Below are 16,510 nucleotides of genomic sequence, written 5' to 3' on the forward strand. Positions count from 1 at the left end.
AGGGATAGGTCTAGGTCTGCTATTGCCCTCTTCTAGGAAAATCAAATAGATAAATATGTATTGCAGAAGTTTTCTCTCAAAAGAAAATTCTTTCATCTACTTGCCAATATCAGATCAACAAATCAAGGTCTTACCATGATATAACACATGGCAAGAAAAGCCATTTTTTCCCTCTAAATCCATTGCTAAGCAGTATGAGTATTGATAGCTAATAAAATGCCAATTCTAATTTGTAGTCAAAAAGTTCATGCTTCTGTTTATGTTGTAGGTTTGGTGAAAAGAGAAATTGATGAGAACCTTGGAGATTTCTTGAATAGGCCAGCTAAGAGCTTTATTAAATAATATAATCCTACTTGTGGAAAGAATAAAAATCTTACCTTTGGTCAATGGGAGAAAAAAGAGAGATACATATATTTTCTCCTGTTGGTCAATTTTCCAAGCGTTATGTCATGTACACAACTTAATTTTTCATATTAATTTTCTAGTTTTTATATGATAACACATATTTCTCTTAGCATAGAAATGTCTGTAAGTTTATTAAAAATTAAAACTATTAGCCTTTGTGAAAAATGCAACACTTAGTACCCACCAATTACATTCAAAGTAGTTAGTTGTGTATTTTGTGAAGTTGTTCACTCAAATGTTAAAAAATAATCACCCAAATGCTGAAGTTTTCAGTGTCCAATGATTTCAGTGTAACTTGATTAATGTAATATAATATTTTATGATGATATAGCACAAATAAAGGTTGAATCTATAGGTATATAACTTTAACTGTTGGGAATAAAACACAAAATTATTAACATGAAAGTAGGAAAGAAAGCGGTAGAAAATATTGTTACAAAATTGGAATACGATGAATTGAGTCTCTGAGCCAAACTTTTGGACAGTATAATGTGAGAAATGTATGCATATTTAACATAAAGAGCAAAACTAATTAGCACACATAATGATGAAGAGCTATCTTGACTGATCACACAGATATATAAAAGTACTTTTAAACTGTTACAAAATGCCATCTGTAAATAAGTGTTCTATATGCAGTAACAAAATCATTTAAGTGCTCATATAAATGAGCTTCAAGTTCACTGGCTGGTGTTCTATGATCTTCCCACTGTGATTTTATTATTTTCTTCCTTCATAAGGCCATTTTACTCATCATAGGTTTCCAATAAATAGAATTAACTATATTCAAGGTCATGTACATATTCCATTTTCTAAACATTTAGCAAATTTTCACTGCTTTGTCTTCCAGGGAAATACCATTAGTATTTAATTTCATTATTTAATGCTTTTTCAACTTAAAATACTTTTTTTGCATATTCTGGTTTGGCATTTTAAAATAATACTGTTATGAAAAAAAGATCTGACAGATTTAACAAGCAAAATATTTCCAAAACCACAGTGGGTTTTAGTTTTAATATCCAGTCTAGGAATTCTAGCATATCAGAGTAAATCATCAGCAATTCTAGATCATTTCTAACACAGGACTTAAATGCAAAAACAGAAAGACAATCTTGGCACAGAAAATTTATGTAATAGAATACAAGGATTGAGGCATAGTAACAGAGGAGGTAAAAATAAACGTTCTTTCATCTTTGGGAAAAGAGAGAGCAAGGAAAAGAGAAAATAGATAAGAGAAGAAGATGTGTTATTTACTTCTGGGTAAAACATAAATAAATAAAACAGGAAAAACTCCCCAAGCCCCTACCACTACTGGCAAGGTTAGTTTTTGAACTGAGACAAGATGATGTCATCCAAAATATTCTTTTATCTCAACTTTCATATTCTGTTCTTAAAGGTGTATATAAGTTGTGAAGAATGGGCAGAATGTAGACCTAGATTGAAGTAGATCAGCAATTATTAGCAGGAAGAGCAGGGGAACTTGGCATCAAGTCTAGAGTTGCTAAACTAGGAATAAAGAGACCAATATAACTATGTAAACTACAAAGATGGACAGTAGTCATAAAGAAGTATCAACTATGTGAAATAAGACACATTCATTAAAGTGCAATTATTAAAAACACTAGAAGGGCGTTTACAACATATGAAACGGGGTGCTCGATGCCAAGGCTTGTGGCCTAACTTTGGTAATGTGGAGGTCTTGGATACAAAATGTCACAATAACTGAATTACATGTTAATATGATCACCAGACTTTGTTTATCAAGGATAAACTTAAGACAGCAAAAAATGGAAATGATGGAGACCAATTAACAGGTTATCCCCATAAGTTAGCCAAGAGAAAGATGGTAGATTTTAGACTTCTGGCATTTGTATGAGGAGCTCTGTAGACAGTCTTCCTATGATACATCCAAAACTGGTGAAAATTAATTTTAAACTACCCCCATATGGTCTTTAAAAAATGAACAAATGACTTAAAGCTAATGGAAAAAATAAGGTTATTCAAGAATCTACCAAGATTGTCAAAAACCAGTTGAGCCTTTCTCCACCTGTTCCGATTATTCACAACTGAATTCTTATTCCAGATGAATACAGCTCTCCTTTTCTGTAGTTCTCAGGCAAGGGCTATGATTTCTCTCTAGAAGTGTAGCCCCCAGCATTTTTCATCCCCTCAGCTCTGTGTACTGAAGTTCTAGTATAGTCAAGAGCAGCTGAGGGAGCCCTCCTTCTCTCTCTCTCTCTCTCTCTCTCTCTCTCTCTCTCTCTCTCTCTCTCTTAATTTTTAAAAATTTGTTCTAATTAATTATACATGACAGTAGAATGCATTTTGACACACAATACATAAACAGAATATAACTTCCTATTCTCCTGGTTGTGCATGATGTAGAGTTACATAGGTCATGTAATCATATATGCACAAAGGGTCATAATGTCTTATTAATTCTACTATCATTCCTAACCCCATACCCCCTCCCCTCTCTTCATTCTCCTCTGTCCAAAATACTACCCCCCCTTATTGTGAATTAGTATCAGCATATCAGAGAAAACATTCATCCTTTAGTTCTTTGGGACTGGCTTATTTCACTTTACATAATATTTGGAGCTCTCCTTCTCTAGTTGTCTTACAGAGCATGAGCTTATTCCAAGAATAGCTGGAAGACTAGAGCTCTGATTTTTCCTTGCCCCATCTCAATTGTAGAGTATTGTTTCCACAATAGAAGAAGCAAGTTGGGAAGATCAGATACTCCTTCCCCAACCCAGTACCCATTCCACAAATCTAGGTGTGCCTTTGAGAGAAGCAAGCCATTGTGGCCACCCCTCAGTATCTCCGGAGCAGATATTTTGCCAAGGAGTAGAAACAAGTCATAAGAAAATAGAGCTCAATGTTCTTCCTGAGGAAAACTGGAAGTTTTTGGAACAGAGTATGGAGAAGTTTAAACTCAAGGCCATTCTCAAACACAATGGAGATTTTGATGATGATCAATTAAGGAGGAGGCTGTTGTTACCTTAATTACTATTAATGACAAGTTAACCATAGAAAACCAGTGATGGAGGCAGTGAAGAGGAACACTTTGGGAATGAGAAACTGCTTCACAGTCTGACCTCAAAGACTATATCTGCAAAGAGAAACATATTTTATTAGATCACACTGTGGAGCCATCTACACCCCAAAGGCACTGTCAAAAACAATAGATCAAACAACTGGTAATAAGTGGAGGCTCACATCTGGTTAATCCTCATATCAGAGATAGACAGCTAAATGGAAAGACATAAAGGGGACCCTGCCAAAATCACTGTCTTCCCAAAGTGGCTGTGTTCCCTATGAGAAGCAAAACGAAGTTGCATACTTCAGCAGAAGGGTTCTTCACTTAAATTGCTGAGTCATGTCGCTTAACAGGAAAAAAAAATGTAAAATAAAACAAGATCCACTCTGGAAATGAGGAGACAGAATCAAGAATGCTATATATATTATCTTAAATGTTCAGTTTCCAACAAAATTTCTAAGCTATGAAAAGGAATAGAAAAATGTGAACAACAGAAATAAAGCTAGCAATAAAAAAGAGTCCATGTAACAGACTTAACAGACAAATTTTTAAAATATGTTTAAAGAGAACTAAAGCAAATCATGCTCAAAGAACAGAAGGTGTGATGACAATATCTCATCATATACAAAACATCATAAGATAAAAATTATAGAAAGAAATGTACATGTTGAGTTGAAAAGGATACTTACTAAAATGAAAAATGTTACTAGAGCATTCAAGAGGAGATTTGAGCTGGCAGAACAAAGAGGCTATGAACTTGAAGAGTTAATGAAATCTGAAGAACATAGAAAATAGAGAGTTGAGAAACATGGCCAGAGCCTCAGAGAAACAATAGGGGAAGACCAGGAAGAGTGGAAAGAAATAAATATAATGATATTCAAAGAAGTAATACCTGAAAATATCCAAAACATGATGAAAATCATTAAAATGTTGAAAGTTGAAGACAATCAGAAAATCTTGAGCACAGCAAGAGAAAAACAACTAATCACATTGAGGGAAAACAAGATTAGTAATTGTTTATTACTTCTCATCAGAAATCATAGAGGCCAAAAACAATAGGAAAGACATATTCAAACTGATGAAAAAGGAAAACGTAATCAATAATCATTCTATAGCCAGCAATCTATCTTTTAAAAGTGAAGGTGAAATTACTATATCCCAAGATACACCAAGACTAATGGAATTCATTGCCTGCAGAACTATCTCATAAGAAATAATAAAGAAAGTTCTTCAGGCTAAAAGCAAGTAATCCTAGAGCATAATCTGAATCTTCAAAAAGAAAAAAGTATTGGATAAAGTTAATTATAGAGCACAGTATAAATATATATTTCTTCTTTCTCCTCAATTGACATAAAAAAATTTGTATAAAACCATATGATGGAATATTTGGGGAGACTATAATGTGTAGAAATATAATGTACTTCCAATAGCAGAACAAAAGAGGAAGGCAGAAGAAAAGATGCATTGTTGAAAAAAAATCAAATGGTAACTCAAATCCACAGAAGCAATGTGGAGTAGAGAGATGGCATATAAGAAACATAATGTAGAAAATTTTACAAATATATATTTTTCTCTGCTTTTTTATTTCAATTTTTTAAAAATATAAAATTATATAAAGAATTATAACAGTGCATTGCAGGATTTGTAACATATGGAAGGTACATCTAAACCAATAATAGAGGAAAAAGGAGAGAGAGCCATGAAAAAGTGATGTTTCCATATCTCACTGGATTAAGTCAATATAGTATTGAAGTAGACTTTAAAAAGTTAAAATGTAAAGGGTCAGCCCTAAGCAATGACTGAAACTAAATTACATTGGAAAATAGAAAATACTTTGAAATAAATGAAAATGAAGACACAGTATACCAAAACTGAGGGGATACAGCCAAATTAGTATTTAGAAAGGAATTAATAGCTGTAAATTATTGTATTAACAATAAAGATTTCAAATTTATAATCTAATCTTTCCCTTAAGAATTAAAAAAGGAGAGCAAATTAAACACAAAGTAATCAAAAAGAAATATTAAAGATTAGAATGGAAATTAATGAAATAAGGAACAGAAATTAACAGGGAAAAATTAGTGAGTCCAAAAGTTGGTTCTTTAAAAAGATCAACAAAACTCACAAATCTTTAGACAGACTAAACAAAAATAAATAAGTAAAAAAGGCCCAGAGTGGGAATATCATGAATAAAAATGTAGACAACACTACTGACATTTAAAAAAATGAGAAATATCAAAAGGAAATAATTTGAACACCTTTGCCAACAAATTTAGGTAGCATAAATAAAATAGGCAATTTTATTATTGTATAAACATCACATGTACCATCGTATTTAATGGCAAAAAAATGAATACATCCCCTCTAAGATCAGAAATAAGACATGGATATTTGCACTTGCCATTTCCATTAAGCATTATACTGGAGGTTCTAGTCAGGACAATTGGAAAAGAAATGAAATGAAATGTATCCATATTGGAAAATAATGTCTTGTATATAGAAAATCCTCAGGAATCCCAGAATCTTTAAAAATATTAAAGTACAGTAAATTTGACTGTGACAATATACAAATGCACAAAAGTCAGTTGGTCTTCTATATTCAAAAATAAGCAATATGAAAAAGAAATTTAAAAATAATTTCTGGAACTGGGGATGTAGCTCAGTGTTAGAGTATGTGCTAGCATGCATGAAGCTCTGGTTAAATCCCCAGAACTGAGAAAAAAAGAAACAGAAAAGAAGCAATTTTATTTACCATAGTATCAGAAATACAGAAAAATATAGAGGATTTAAAAATATACTTAGTAAAAGAAACATAAAACAAATTCTGAAAATTTAAAAACTTAAAATATTTTAATTATGAAAAGTAATGAAGGCAATTCATGTTTCTGGACAAGAAGAAAGAATATGTTGAGATTTCCACAATTGATAACTTGATGGAATGTTTTCACTGTCAAAATTCCATTTATTGTACAGAAATTGATATCCTGATCCTAAAATTTATATGGAAATTCAAAGGATCTGAAACAGTCAAAATATCTTGAAAAAAAAAAAAAAGAACCAACAATCAATTCACACTCACTAGCATGGATATAATAGGAAAGGCAAATAATGACAAGGGTTGGTGAGAATGCATAGTCATTGTATCTCTCCTTCATTGATGGTGAGAATGTAAAATGGTGCAGACGCCATGAAACGAATATAGCGGTTCTTCAAATGTTAAACAGACTTACTTCATGACCTCCCAATCCCACTCCTGGATAGACACTGACTATAAATGAAAACATACTGCCACAAAAAAATAACTTGTACATGAATGTTCATAGCAGCATTATAAATAATGCCAAAAGGTGGAAACAAGCCAATGTCTATCAATTGATGAATGGATAATTAAAATATGATATAGCCAAATAATAGTACATTATATGCAATAAAATGGAATGAAGTACGAATACATGGTACAACATGCATGAATCTTGAAAACATTAATCTAACAGAAAAGGCCAGTTTTTTACATCAAATAATCAGAAAAAACAAACTTAGAATGACAAAAAATATATTAGTGATTTCCTAGGGTTTGAGGAATTGGGTAAAATGGAAAGTGAGTGCTAATAGGTTTGAATTTTCTTTTATTATTACTAATTTTATTTCATTTTGTTATGGATTTTCTTTTAGACATGATGAAAATTGTGGTGAAATTTGAACAAATCTGAGAGTGCAGTGAAAATTATTTTATCAACACTATATTGTATCATTTGTCCATATCAATATCAAAAAACCTAAAAAGTGACACAATGAAAACTCAGGTTAAGTAGAGAGTGGTACACATGATAAGAACTCATTATTTCCAAATATATTTTCAGTAGAGACAACAGATTGGATGAGAAGAAGAGAGATGTCAAATGAATCTGATTATTTTAGGCTTAGAAGGGTTTAACTGTCATTATGATTGAGAATAGAAAATAGACTTTAATTTAAAAATTTTTAAATTTAAAGATAGAATAAATATGTTATATGGATTCCCTATTTTGCTATATTCAGTTATATGTAATAGGCAGCTGCTAGAATGTCTTCCAATGATCTCTGTGTCCTTGTATTCACTTGTTTAATTTCTCTTCTGCTGAGTGTAGACTGGACCTAATGACTGGCTTCTCATGCATATTGTGTGATAAGCAATGGATTATCACTTCTGATATTCTGATATTTTCTCCTCCCACCCCTCTCTCTCATACCTTTCTTAGAACCTCTCTCTGGTGAAACCAACAGCTGTATTGTGACTGTTCCCATGTGGCCCAGGAACTTGGGGGAAGATCCAAATAGATGATGGTGAATTGAGATACTAAAACAATCCAATAGCTTGTAAGAAACTGAATCTTGTCAACAACCATGCAGGCTTGGCAGAGGTCTACTCTCCAGGTGAGACTATCACTTTCCTGGAAGTGTTATAAAAGATCTTGAACTACAGGATCCAGTTAAGCCATGCTCAACTTTCTGATCTATATAAATTGTGACATACATAGTATGTATTTTAGATCTTTAAGTTTGGGACAATTAGTTTGAAGGTACAAATGCACTTGATTTCTGAAGTGTGTTACATAGATAACTTCTATCAAATGGTTGCGTATTTCATGGAATCCTTTTAGAATTCATGAAATTGTAAAAAACATTTATTTTATTTTATTATTTAAATTATTATTAAATTAGTGTGAAATCTATCTTCTAGACAAATTTTTAAGTTCAAAATACATTATTGTCAATTACAGTACTCTCACAAATCTCTAGAATATATTCATCTTGCTAGACTAAAACATACATAAGTATGTTCCATGTTTAACAATTCCCCATTTTATCCTCCCCCCAGTCCCTATAAACTACTATTCCATTCTGGGATTCTTTGAACTTAACATTTTTAAATACCTAATGTAGGAGTAATCGTGTAATATTTATGTTTCTCTGATTAGCTTCTTAACATAGTACAATAACCTCAGTATTCATCCATATTATTGCATATTGCACAAGTTTCTCCTTTTTCTATATGTTTTATGTTCAGGTTTATTATTAATAATGCATAATATATGAATATAATATATAAATAATAATAATGCATGTGAATGTATCCCCTCTTCTGAATGTAAAGACTATGTATCATCATTGAATTTGTGATTATTAGTTTTTCCTAAATTCCCTACTTTTATACCCTATTAGTTTTAATTGTCAATTCTTGGCATCTTTTATTTGCTGTACAGCACAAGGCTGTATGTCACATGATCCATTAAGATGTTGACACTGCAGGCATCCATAGTCAGTTCTCTCTGACATTTGTCTTATTGTGCCATAAATTCCATTTTCATATTCCTTTGATTACTTTTTAATATGACATCTATATAGCAGATTGAGTGCAGCCTATTATAACACAGATTTTTCCATAGATGCTTTTTGATAGGTTTGTTTTTTATAAGAACAATCTAAATTTCAAAATTTTTTACTTCACAAAATTGAATCTAATTATGAGGAAGTTATATAGATTTCATAAATATGTAAAGTTTTAAAAAGTAGAATTTATAAAGCTTTTGCCTTTATTTAAAGAATCTTTATTTACTTGGTCAAGAATAAGATAGCCTACTGTTCAATAGAACATTAAGGAAATTTACATTGTTATTGAAAATGTCAGCATTGAAGACAAAAAGTTGGTCCTTATCCCTTCAGGGTACTTCATGATCTGTAATTATCAGTGGACTGAAAAGCCACACTGACTTGGGAAATTTAATGAGTATGTATGTAAAAGTTAAAACAACAAAACAATTCTCAAAAACTTTTTTCATATGTCTATTACAGAATAAAAATAAATAATTCAGATTTATGCTACAGGCACTCTTCTTTCTGTGATTAAAATGGAGATGTGGGTTAAATCAGAATGATTTTTGGTAACTTTTTCATTAGCTGCTTTCATGTTAGTTGATGCTTCTAGTTTTCTCCAGCCTTTGTTATCATCTTTGAAGCTTTGCTTCTATTTATTGACATGCTCAAGCAACTGAATGGCAGCAAAGATCTGATTTATTAAAGGAAAATGAACTAAAAATATTTTTCTTCAGTTTATTTCCATACTAAGTAAGGTGTATTGTAGCTATGCTATCTTGGTTGACTGTGCTTATCATTAAATTGATGCTATCTGTCCAGACACACACATACACACATACACACATGCAAAACATATGTATCCATGCATTAAGAATGATACACACACATATACATGCACTTACACTGCATTCCTTTGTGCTCATACATGCAACCCCCACATACACACCATATCATGTGTACCTGGATTGAGCAATGACAATTAATAAAGCCTCTTCCAAAACAATGAAGGGTTAAAGAAACTGTATGACAATGTGTTACTCTCATGATTTTTAAAAATGTATAACAGAAAATGAACTCTATCCAGAAAGAACTCAGAGAAATTCCACAAAAGACCATGCTGATTGATTATGTTTTAAGAACCATTTCTGAAATATCACTATGAAACTATTAATATGTCATTTGAATCATTTTTGGAAATGCTATGAGAACAATTGTGATTTTGAGATTGACGAACCCTCTGCCACTCAAGGTCAAACTAAAGAGTAGTTAGGAGTACAGGACAAATTTAAAAAGAAGTAGCGGGAGGACACTTTTGATTTTTATCCATATAAATATTCATTTAGTTTGAACATCTCTTTCCATAATTGCTTCAATGGAAGCTAGATGAGTATTTCAAGATGTTCAATTCAAATTTGTGGACTGATGTTGTCAGTGATCACAGAATTTTAAAGCTGGAATTGATCAGTGGCATTACCTGGTCCAGTGCTTTTGGTTGGCAGATAAGTTGATGTAAATTAATTATTTCAAAACTTTGTGGTGTGGAGAATGAAAAAGGGAGTCATTACTATTTTGGGGGGAGAAAAGTGAAGCAAGAAGACACTTAAAAAGTTGCCCACTCCATTAGAATTTTGTACTAGCAGTTGGGGATAATATTTATCCTGCCAACATCTCCGTCAGTGTTTTCTACTGTCCTATTCTGTCTCAATACTGTTGATGATTTTAAAGTGTCACCTGAATAGGAAAAGAAGATCATTTAATAAGAAAGAAAGAAATTTCTTGATTTCTGGGCAGTAAACATATTGTAATATTATGTTAATAGTAAAGGTGGGGCTCTGAATGTTACTGTTTAAAATGTCCTGAGTTAATATTATTGAGTTGAACTCCAGAAGAAAGACAATGTCATTTCAATATGTGTGTTTAACAGACTTCACTTAAGTTGCAATATTTTGACTATGCAGCACATAATAAGATATATTTTACAAAATATATTTATAGGTTTAATTCTAGCTTCTAGCCATGCTAACTAAACAAATGTAATTGCTCTGAATGGACTCTAAATAGCTTTCAACATTTCATTACAAAGCAATTACATCTGAGTCTTTCCCAGAGCTCTCAGCATGGCTTTTAAAAAGAAATTACACAAACAGGTGAAATCAGCCATTATGAAATATGACCTACAAGCCTAAAAAAGCAAGGCTTCAGAGTGGTAGAGGAGTCAGGAAGGTTTCAAGCAAGTGAAAAACACATTTTATTTTCAAAATAACCACAAATGAGAAAATTTAGCTAGCTCACTCAAGGTATGTTTATTTTTGAAAAGGGGAAATTTACTTAATTCTACAATATTATAAAGCAGTAGTAAATCTATTAGACTCTCTCTAAGGGTTAAATGATGACTAACCACACACACACACACACACACACACACACACTAAGCCATATATATATCTATATATTATAAATATATAGATAAACATGTGTATATCATATATCAATGAATATACAAATGTATGATATATTTATACATTATATATATATGTATATATATATATATATGACTATTTAAGGGAAGGTATAGCTGCATACTTATCTATTTAAAGAAATAACTGCACACTTGTCTGTATTTAGAAAGGACATAGCACCTATTGAATGCTTGCTGAGTGTCAGGCACTACCTTAAGCATATTATACATACCCTCACAGTTGTTTCTATTATTCTCATGTTTACACAGGGGAAGTCTAAGACATAGAGAATCTAACTAATTTATTCAAGATCAAGAAATCATTGCTAGAAGGTCAGGATTTGAACAAGTTATTCTGGTGACTGAGTTCATGATCATAATTGCCTTTGATGTTATTCACACTTACTTCTAAAGGTTCTTTGTGCTGATCTGATGCTATCGTGGGAATTTAGAGCTGGAAAGAGAGGGGGTTAACTTAATATCTAGGCACAACTTTATAAAATATTACAGCATCCATTTTAGGGCTTGGCTTCCAAATATATATTTAAAAAAAAATGAAGATAACAACAATTACTCAGTATAAAAGAATTGCTCGTTTTCATGACACGGTTCCCTAACCCAGACCCAGGGTGTTTGGGCCCTGTGATTATCACAAACCTTTGTGATTATATGTCTAAACATGTATCTGAGTGTTGTTCTGGGAACAAGATTTCAATCTTCCATTACATTTTTAAAGGGATACATAACTTCACTAAGGTCTACAACAGAGGTGCGTAAACATTTTAGTAAAGATCCAGAGAGAAATATCTTACGCTTTTTGGGACAGATGGTGTAATGTGCATCTGCTCAACTTTACTGTTACAGTGGAAAAGCACCTGTAGACGATATGTAAAGGACTGACTGTGGCAGTGTTCAAATAAAATTCATATGTGGACTTTGAAATTTGAAGTTAGTATAAATCTTATATTACTAAATATTGTTCCTTTGATTGCTTTTCAATCATTTAAAATGTAAATAACAAAACACATTTTTTTTTTGGCTCGGGGATCATAAAAAACAAACAATAATTCACATTTGGCCAATGGGCCCTAGTTAACCAGTTCCTGGACTAGACAAATGATTCTTCTAGGCTTTGTGGGCATCATTTTGAGAATTTCTTGAAAATGCAAATTCTCAAGCTACTCTGCTGATTTCCTGAATTAGCACTCTCAAAGTAAGACCCAGTGTCTGTGTTTCAAAAAGACTTTTTAGGTGAAATGAGGACACATTGAACTTTGAGAGCCACTGATCTAGAGTCATTATTTCAATGATTCAATTCATCCATCCTTTCATTTGTTCTTGCAGCAAATGATTTTTAAGCAAATAATTTTTCGAATTATATGGCATTTGGAATGTAATGGAGAAATGGAGGATGAGAAAGTACTTTTTTGGTCCTTTCATTGATACTCTAATAATTTTCTAATAAAACAGGATGTAGTAACTTTCTGAAAATGACCTTTTGAAAGACATTACTGTGATTTTTATCTATATGTATCTATATAGAAAGCTATCTATCTATATATCACATACATCTCTCAGCCCCATGGGTGTATACACTCCTGAAATAAAATACCACAAAACACAACATGCATCCTTAGTACCTGTGCTATACTCCAATTATTCTGTTTTATTGTATTTCTATAGAATTTAATATAATAATAAACTGATTGAATAATCCACTACTAGATGAGAACTTATAGTTTGAAAACTACTACAATAAAATGTGCTCACCAGTGCAAATTCCTTATTGAGAATCATTTGCTCAACTAAAGATGACTCATTGTGGAAGAGGTGTGGCTGCATGTGGCTCCACATGTGTGGAAACCACCAGAACTCATCCACAGACCTCAGCAGAAGATCATCTCCTTCATCTTCCTCTTCAGTTCCTATAAACACAAAGTTAAAAACGACTTTAGTGAAAAATTTGTACTAGTTTAAAAGTTATTTTTGTAAAATTTATTTAATCCTTCATGCTACTGATACGTAGGTCCAATTATGTGATTTTTCTAATCAGGAAAAATTACATCAGAGAGAAGTGATTTGGGAAGTCATGGAGGTAGGTGGTGCTGGCCCTAGGGGCAGAGAGTTGCTTAATTTAGTATTTAGGAGTATTTTATTACTGATATTTTTATTTTTAGAATTGCTAGCATGTTGTAATAAAAGAGTAGATCTACTTTTAAATCATTTGGGTTTTTTTTTGTTTCAAAATTATCAACTTATTTCTCATTGTACAAAGAACTCATGATCAAAGATAATTCCTTTTCTCTTAAAACTTTTCATACACATATATGCACATATATATGTGAAAAATTAGTTTGTAATTTAACTTGTGAATTGTTAATTTTTTTCTGACTACAAAAATCATGCTCACTTATTTTAGAAATACAAAAAGCACAGTGAAGTAAGATAAAAATCCAAACAAAATCAAAAATAAAACTCCCAAATCATACAAATCCATCTTCTAGAACTAACCAATGAAAAAAAAATTGTACCATTCTTTAAAATTCTATTTATTTTTAAGTGAATAAATGAATAGTTTAATTCCATTTATCTTACTATTATCAATGAACATTCAAAGTTTCTCATGGCCAATAAACTATAAACCAACTTGTGTGTCTTTTTAAATACACTCATTGTTCCTGGAATATAATCCTTAGTCCACAGTCCTTTAAAATTGGAAGAATCGCCTGATTTAAATAGGATTTTGGCAACATAAATGTCACTACAAAGAATAAAGAAATGGAAGTTTAAAAAGTGGGTAAGTTCTATGAATAAAATGAGCAGATAGCATCCCTAATTTTTGTTAAAGTTATCTAATAATAATTAGTAATACAGATTCACAATTTATTGACTTTCATTAATATAGTAAAAGAATATTGAATATTGAAATCCAAATGAGGAAGAGTTTATCTCTTCATCTGTAGCATCATTATGCTACAGATGTTTCTCAAGGCCATAATTTGGCAGACTCAATCATAGATTAGAATGAGTTACTTCATTTCACATATGATGAAGGAATTGATGGTTCTCTCAACTCTCTGGAATTAGTCTGCTGTGCTTTGAATACAGAATGTTTGAGAAATGCTTCTATTCACTTTAAACTCTGTTGATCATTATTGTAAGTGGCAGGAAGCACATAATGCATACTTGACCAGGAAGAAGGTCAATCACTCAATTTAAAGAAAATATTGCAGACTATTGATATAAACAGATGCATGACTGATTGTAAAATCTTAGTAATTTTTATATCAGAGATTATGCCAATTTATAAACACTCTCCATAAGGTTGAAAATGACATTTAAAGCCTCCTTTTTAAATTCTTTCAACATCATGGATTACTTTCTGTCAGCATTTCTCTTATTTTATGCTGGTCATACAATTCAAAACCACATGAGGCAGACCCTTGACAGTGACAACTGTTTAATGAAAAATATGATACAAGTCATGCTGAGGGAATAGCAGAATTCCAAATGTTTTCAAACTCAGCTAAATGAAAATATTATATTTTCGACTTATCCTACATACACATCTTCAGTACTTAATGTGTACTTGAATTATGTGTGAAAATGTAATTTGTGTTCCATATATTCCCATAGTAACACAAGTTACAGTTCATTTAAATATCTGTGGTCAAATTGAGCCTTTTTACTTCTAACTTGATCTAGATTCAAATCTAGATCATCATTAGTAAAAAAAAGTGAATTTTATTCTTACTTAAAAATTATGTTCTTTTACTTTTTCTGATTCCCAGAGTTTAAGAAGTACTTTGATTCATAAGTACGATATATAAACAGTTAATTTCTTTGCTATCACTTTTAGAGGATCTGTGTTATGAGATAATATGCTTCTAAGAAGAGTTCTTTTAGGTCTACCAAAATAAGACAAGCTTTAGCAAGATCTGGAGTGTAAGTCAACCTCCTTAAAAGCACAATTGTAACTTTAAAATAAAATACATAAAATTCCAGTGTCAGTATTATCTCTTTTGTTTGTACAAATATTTGTTTAGTATTATTCTTAAATAGTATGAAGATATTTCCTAATTTATTTTGTATCTTGAATCTATATGGTTACATACAGGCTAATGTAGTATAAGCTAATTTTAAGTATTACACTAAGTAAGATGAGCGATATCATGAAAAACTGATTAAAAGCTACCTGAAGTTCCAAAATTAGAAAAAAGAGCAGTGCAAATTATCTATTGTTTTTTTTGATAATATTTGATTCTTATACAAAATACTCTCAAAATCTTAATAATAAACAGAATACTAACAACAAACTAGACATTATTCCAGATGAAAGAGATATTATTATCCCCATTGGGGAGATGTTGAAACTGAGGCATATAAATGTTCAGAAGCGTGGTTTTGTTAAAATAGCTAGTAAAATGTCAGTACTTGGATTTTAACACAAGCAGTCTGTTTCTAATATCTAGTCTTTTAAACCACCCTTCATAAGAAAAGGTAAAAAACAAAAAATAATTAAGGGAGAAAGAATGTAGTGTTTTTCTTATTTTCATGTTTGAAAGTTAATAACTTTACATAAATTGGTGTTTTTTTGTAAAAACTGACTGTCATGGAAAAGACCAACATTAATCTGATTTGCAAACATTATTCATGAATTAATTATTGAATCATTTTCAATTTATTATGAATTACAAAGAACAGCAATGATTGTGTTCCATGAAAAATAAAATTTGTAGCTCCTCTATGCCTAAAAGTCATCTTCTTAATGCTGTAATGTCTTCATTTTTCAATTGAGTTTTCATTTTGCAATTTCAATCAAGTTGTAAATATTTCCCGACTAAAATATTTCACTCTCAACCCTATACTTTTATTTTTTTTCCTTTTAATCAACACCATGTCCTTCCTCTTTCAATTTAGCACCTGCGGATGAATGACTTTTATGAAAAGCTTAGTAATATGCCCTTTTGGGTGGAGATTGTTTTTAGCATGTGAAGGACAGAGAAACTGAACAGGAAAAAATACATGAGAAATACAAATAAGTGAATCAGTCTGAAATATGCAGAATCAATCATTATTACACTGGACATATGTGATTAAATGTCTTCAAAACAATGAGTCTCATCAATCAGCATCTTTATGCACTGGGAAGCCAGATCATCTGGAGGAAGAACTAAACCCTCATTGCAACAAGGCCATCTCTGCATGGTTACGCATCACAGCCAAGCACACACAAAAGCACAGCACTG

The 16,510-nt window shown here is 31.5% G+C and overlaps 1 protein-coding gene across 1 annotated transcript in view; it reads right to left on the reverse strand.

Moving 5' to 3' along the window:
* Positions 1-16,510, reverse strand: part of Ndst4 (N-deacetylase and N-sulfotransferase 4) — a 226,577-nt gene that overhangs the window by 106,376 nt on the left and 103,691 nt on the right. The window contains exon 3 of the mRNA XM_026389690.2: positions 13,032-13,186. Coding sequence (XP_026245475.2) covers positions 13,032-13,186 — 155 coding nt within the window. The remainder of the gene's footprint in view (positions 1-13,031; positions 13,187-16,510) is intronic.

The sequence above is a fragment of the Urocitellus parryii genome, chromosome 10 (genome assembly GCF_045843805.1).
Source record: "Urocitellus parryii isolate mUroPar1 chromosome 10, mUroPar1.hap1, whole genome shotgun sequence".
NCBI lineage: Eukaryota > Metazoa > Chordata > Mammalia > Rodentia > Sciuridae > Urocitellus > Urocitellus parryii.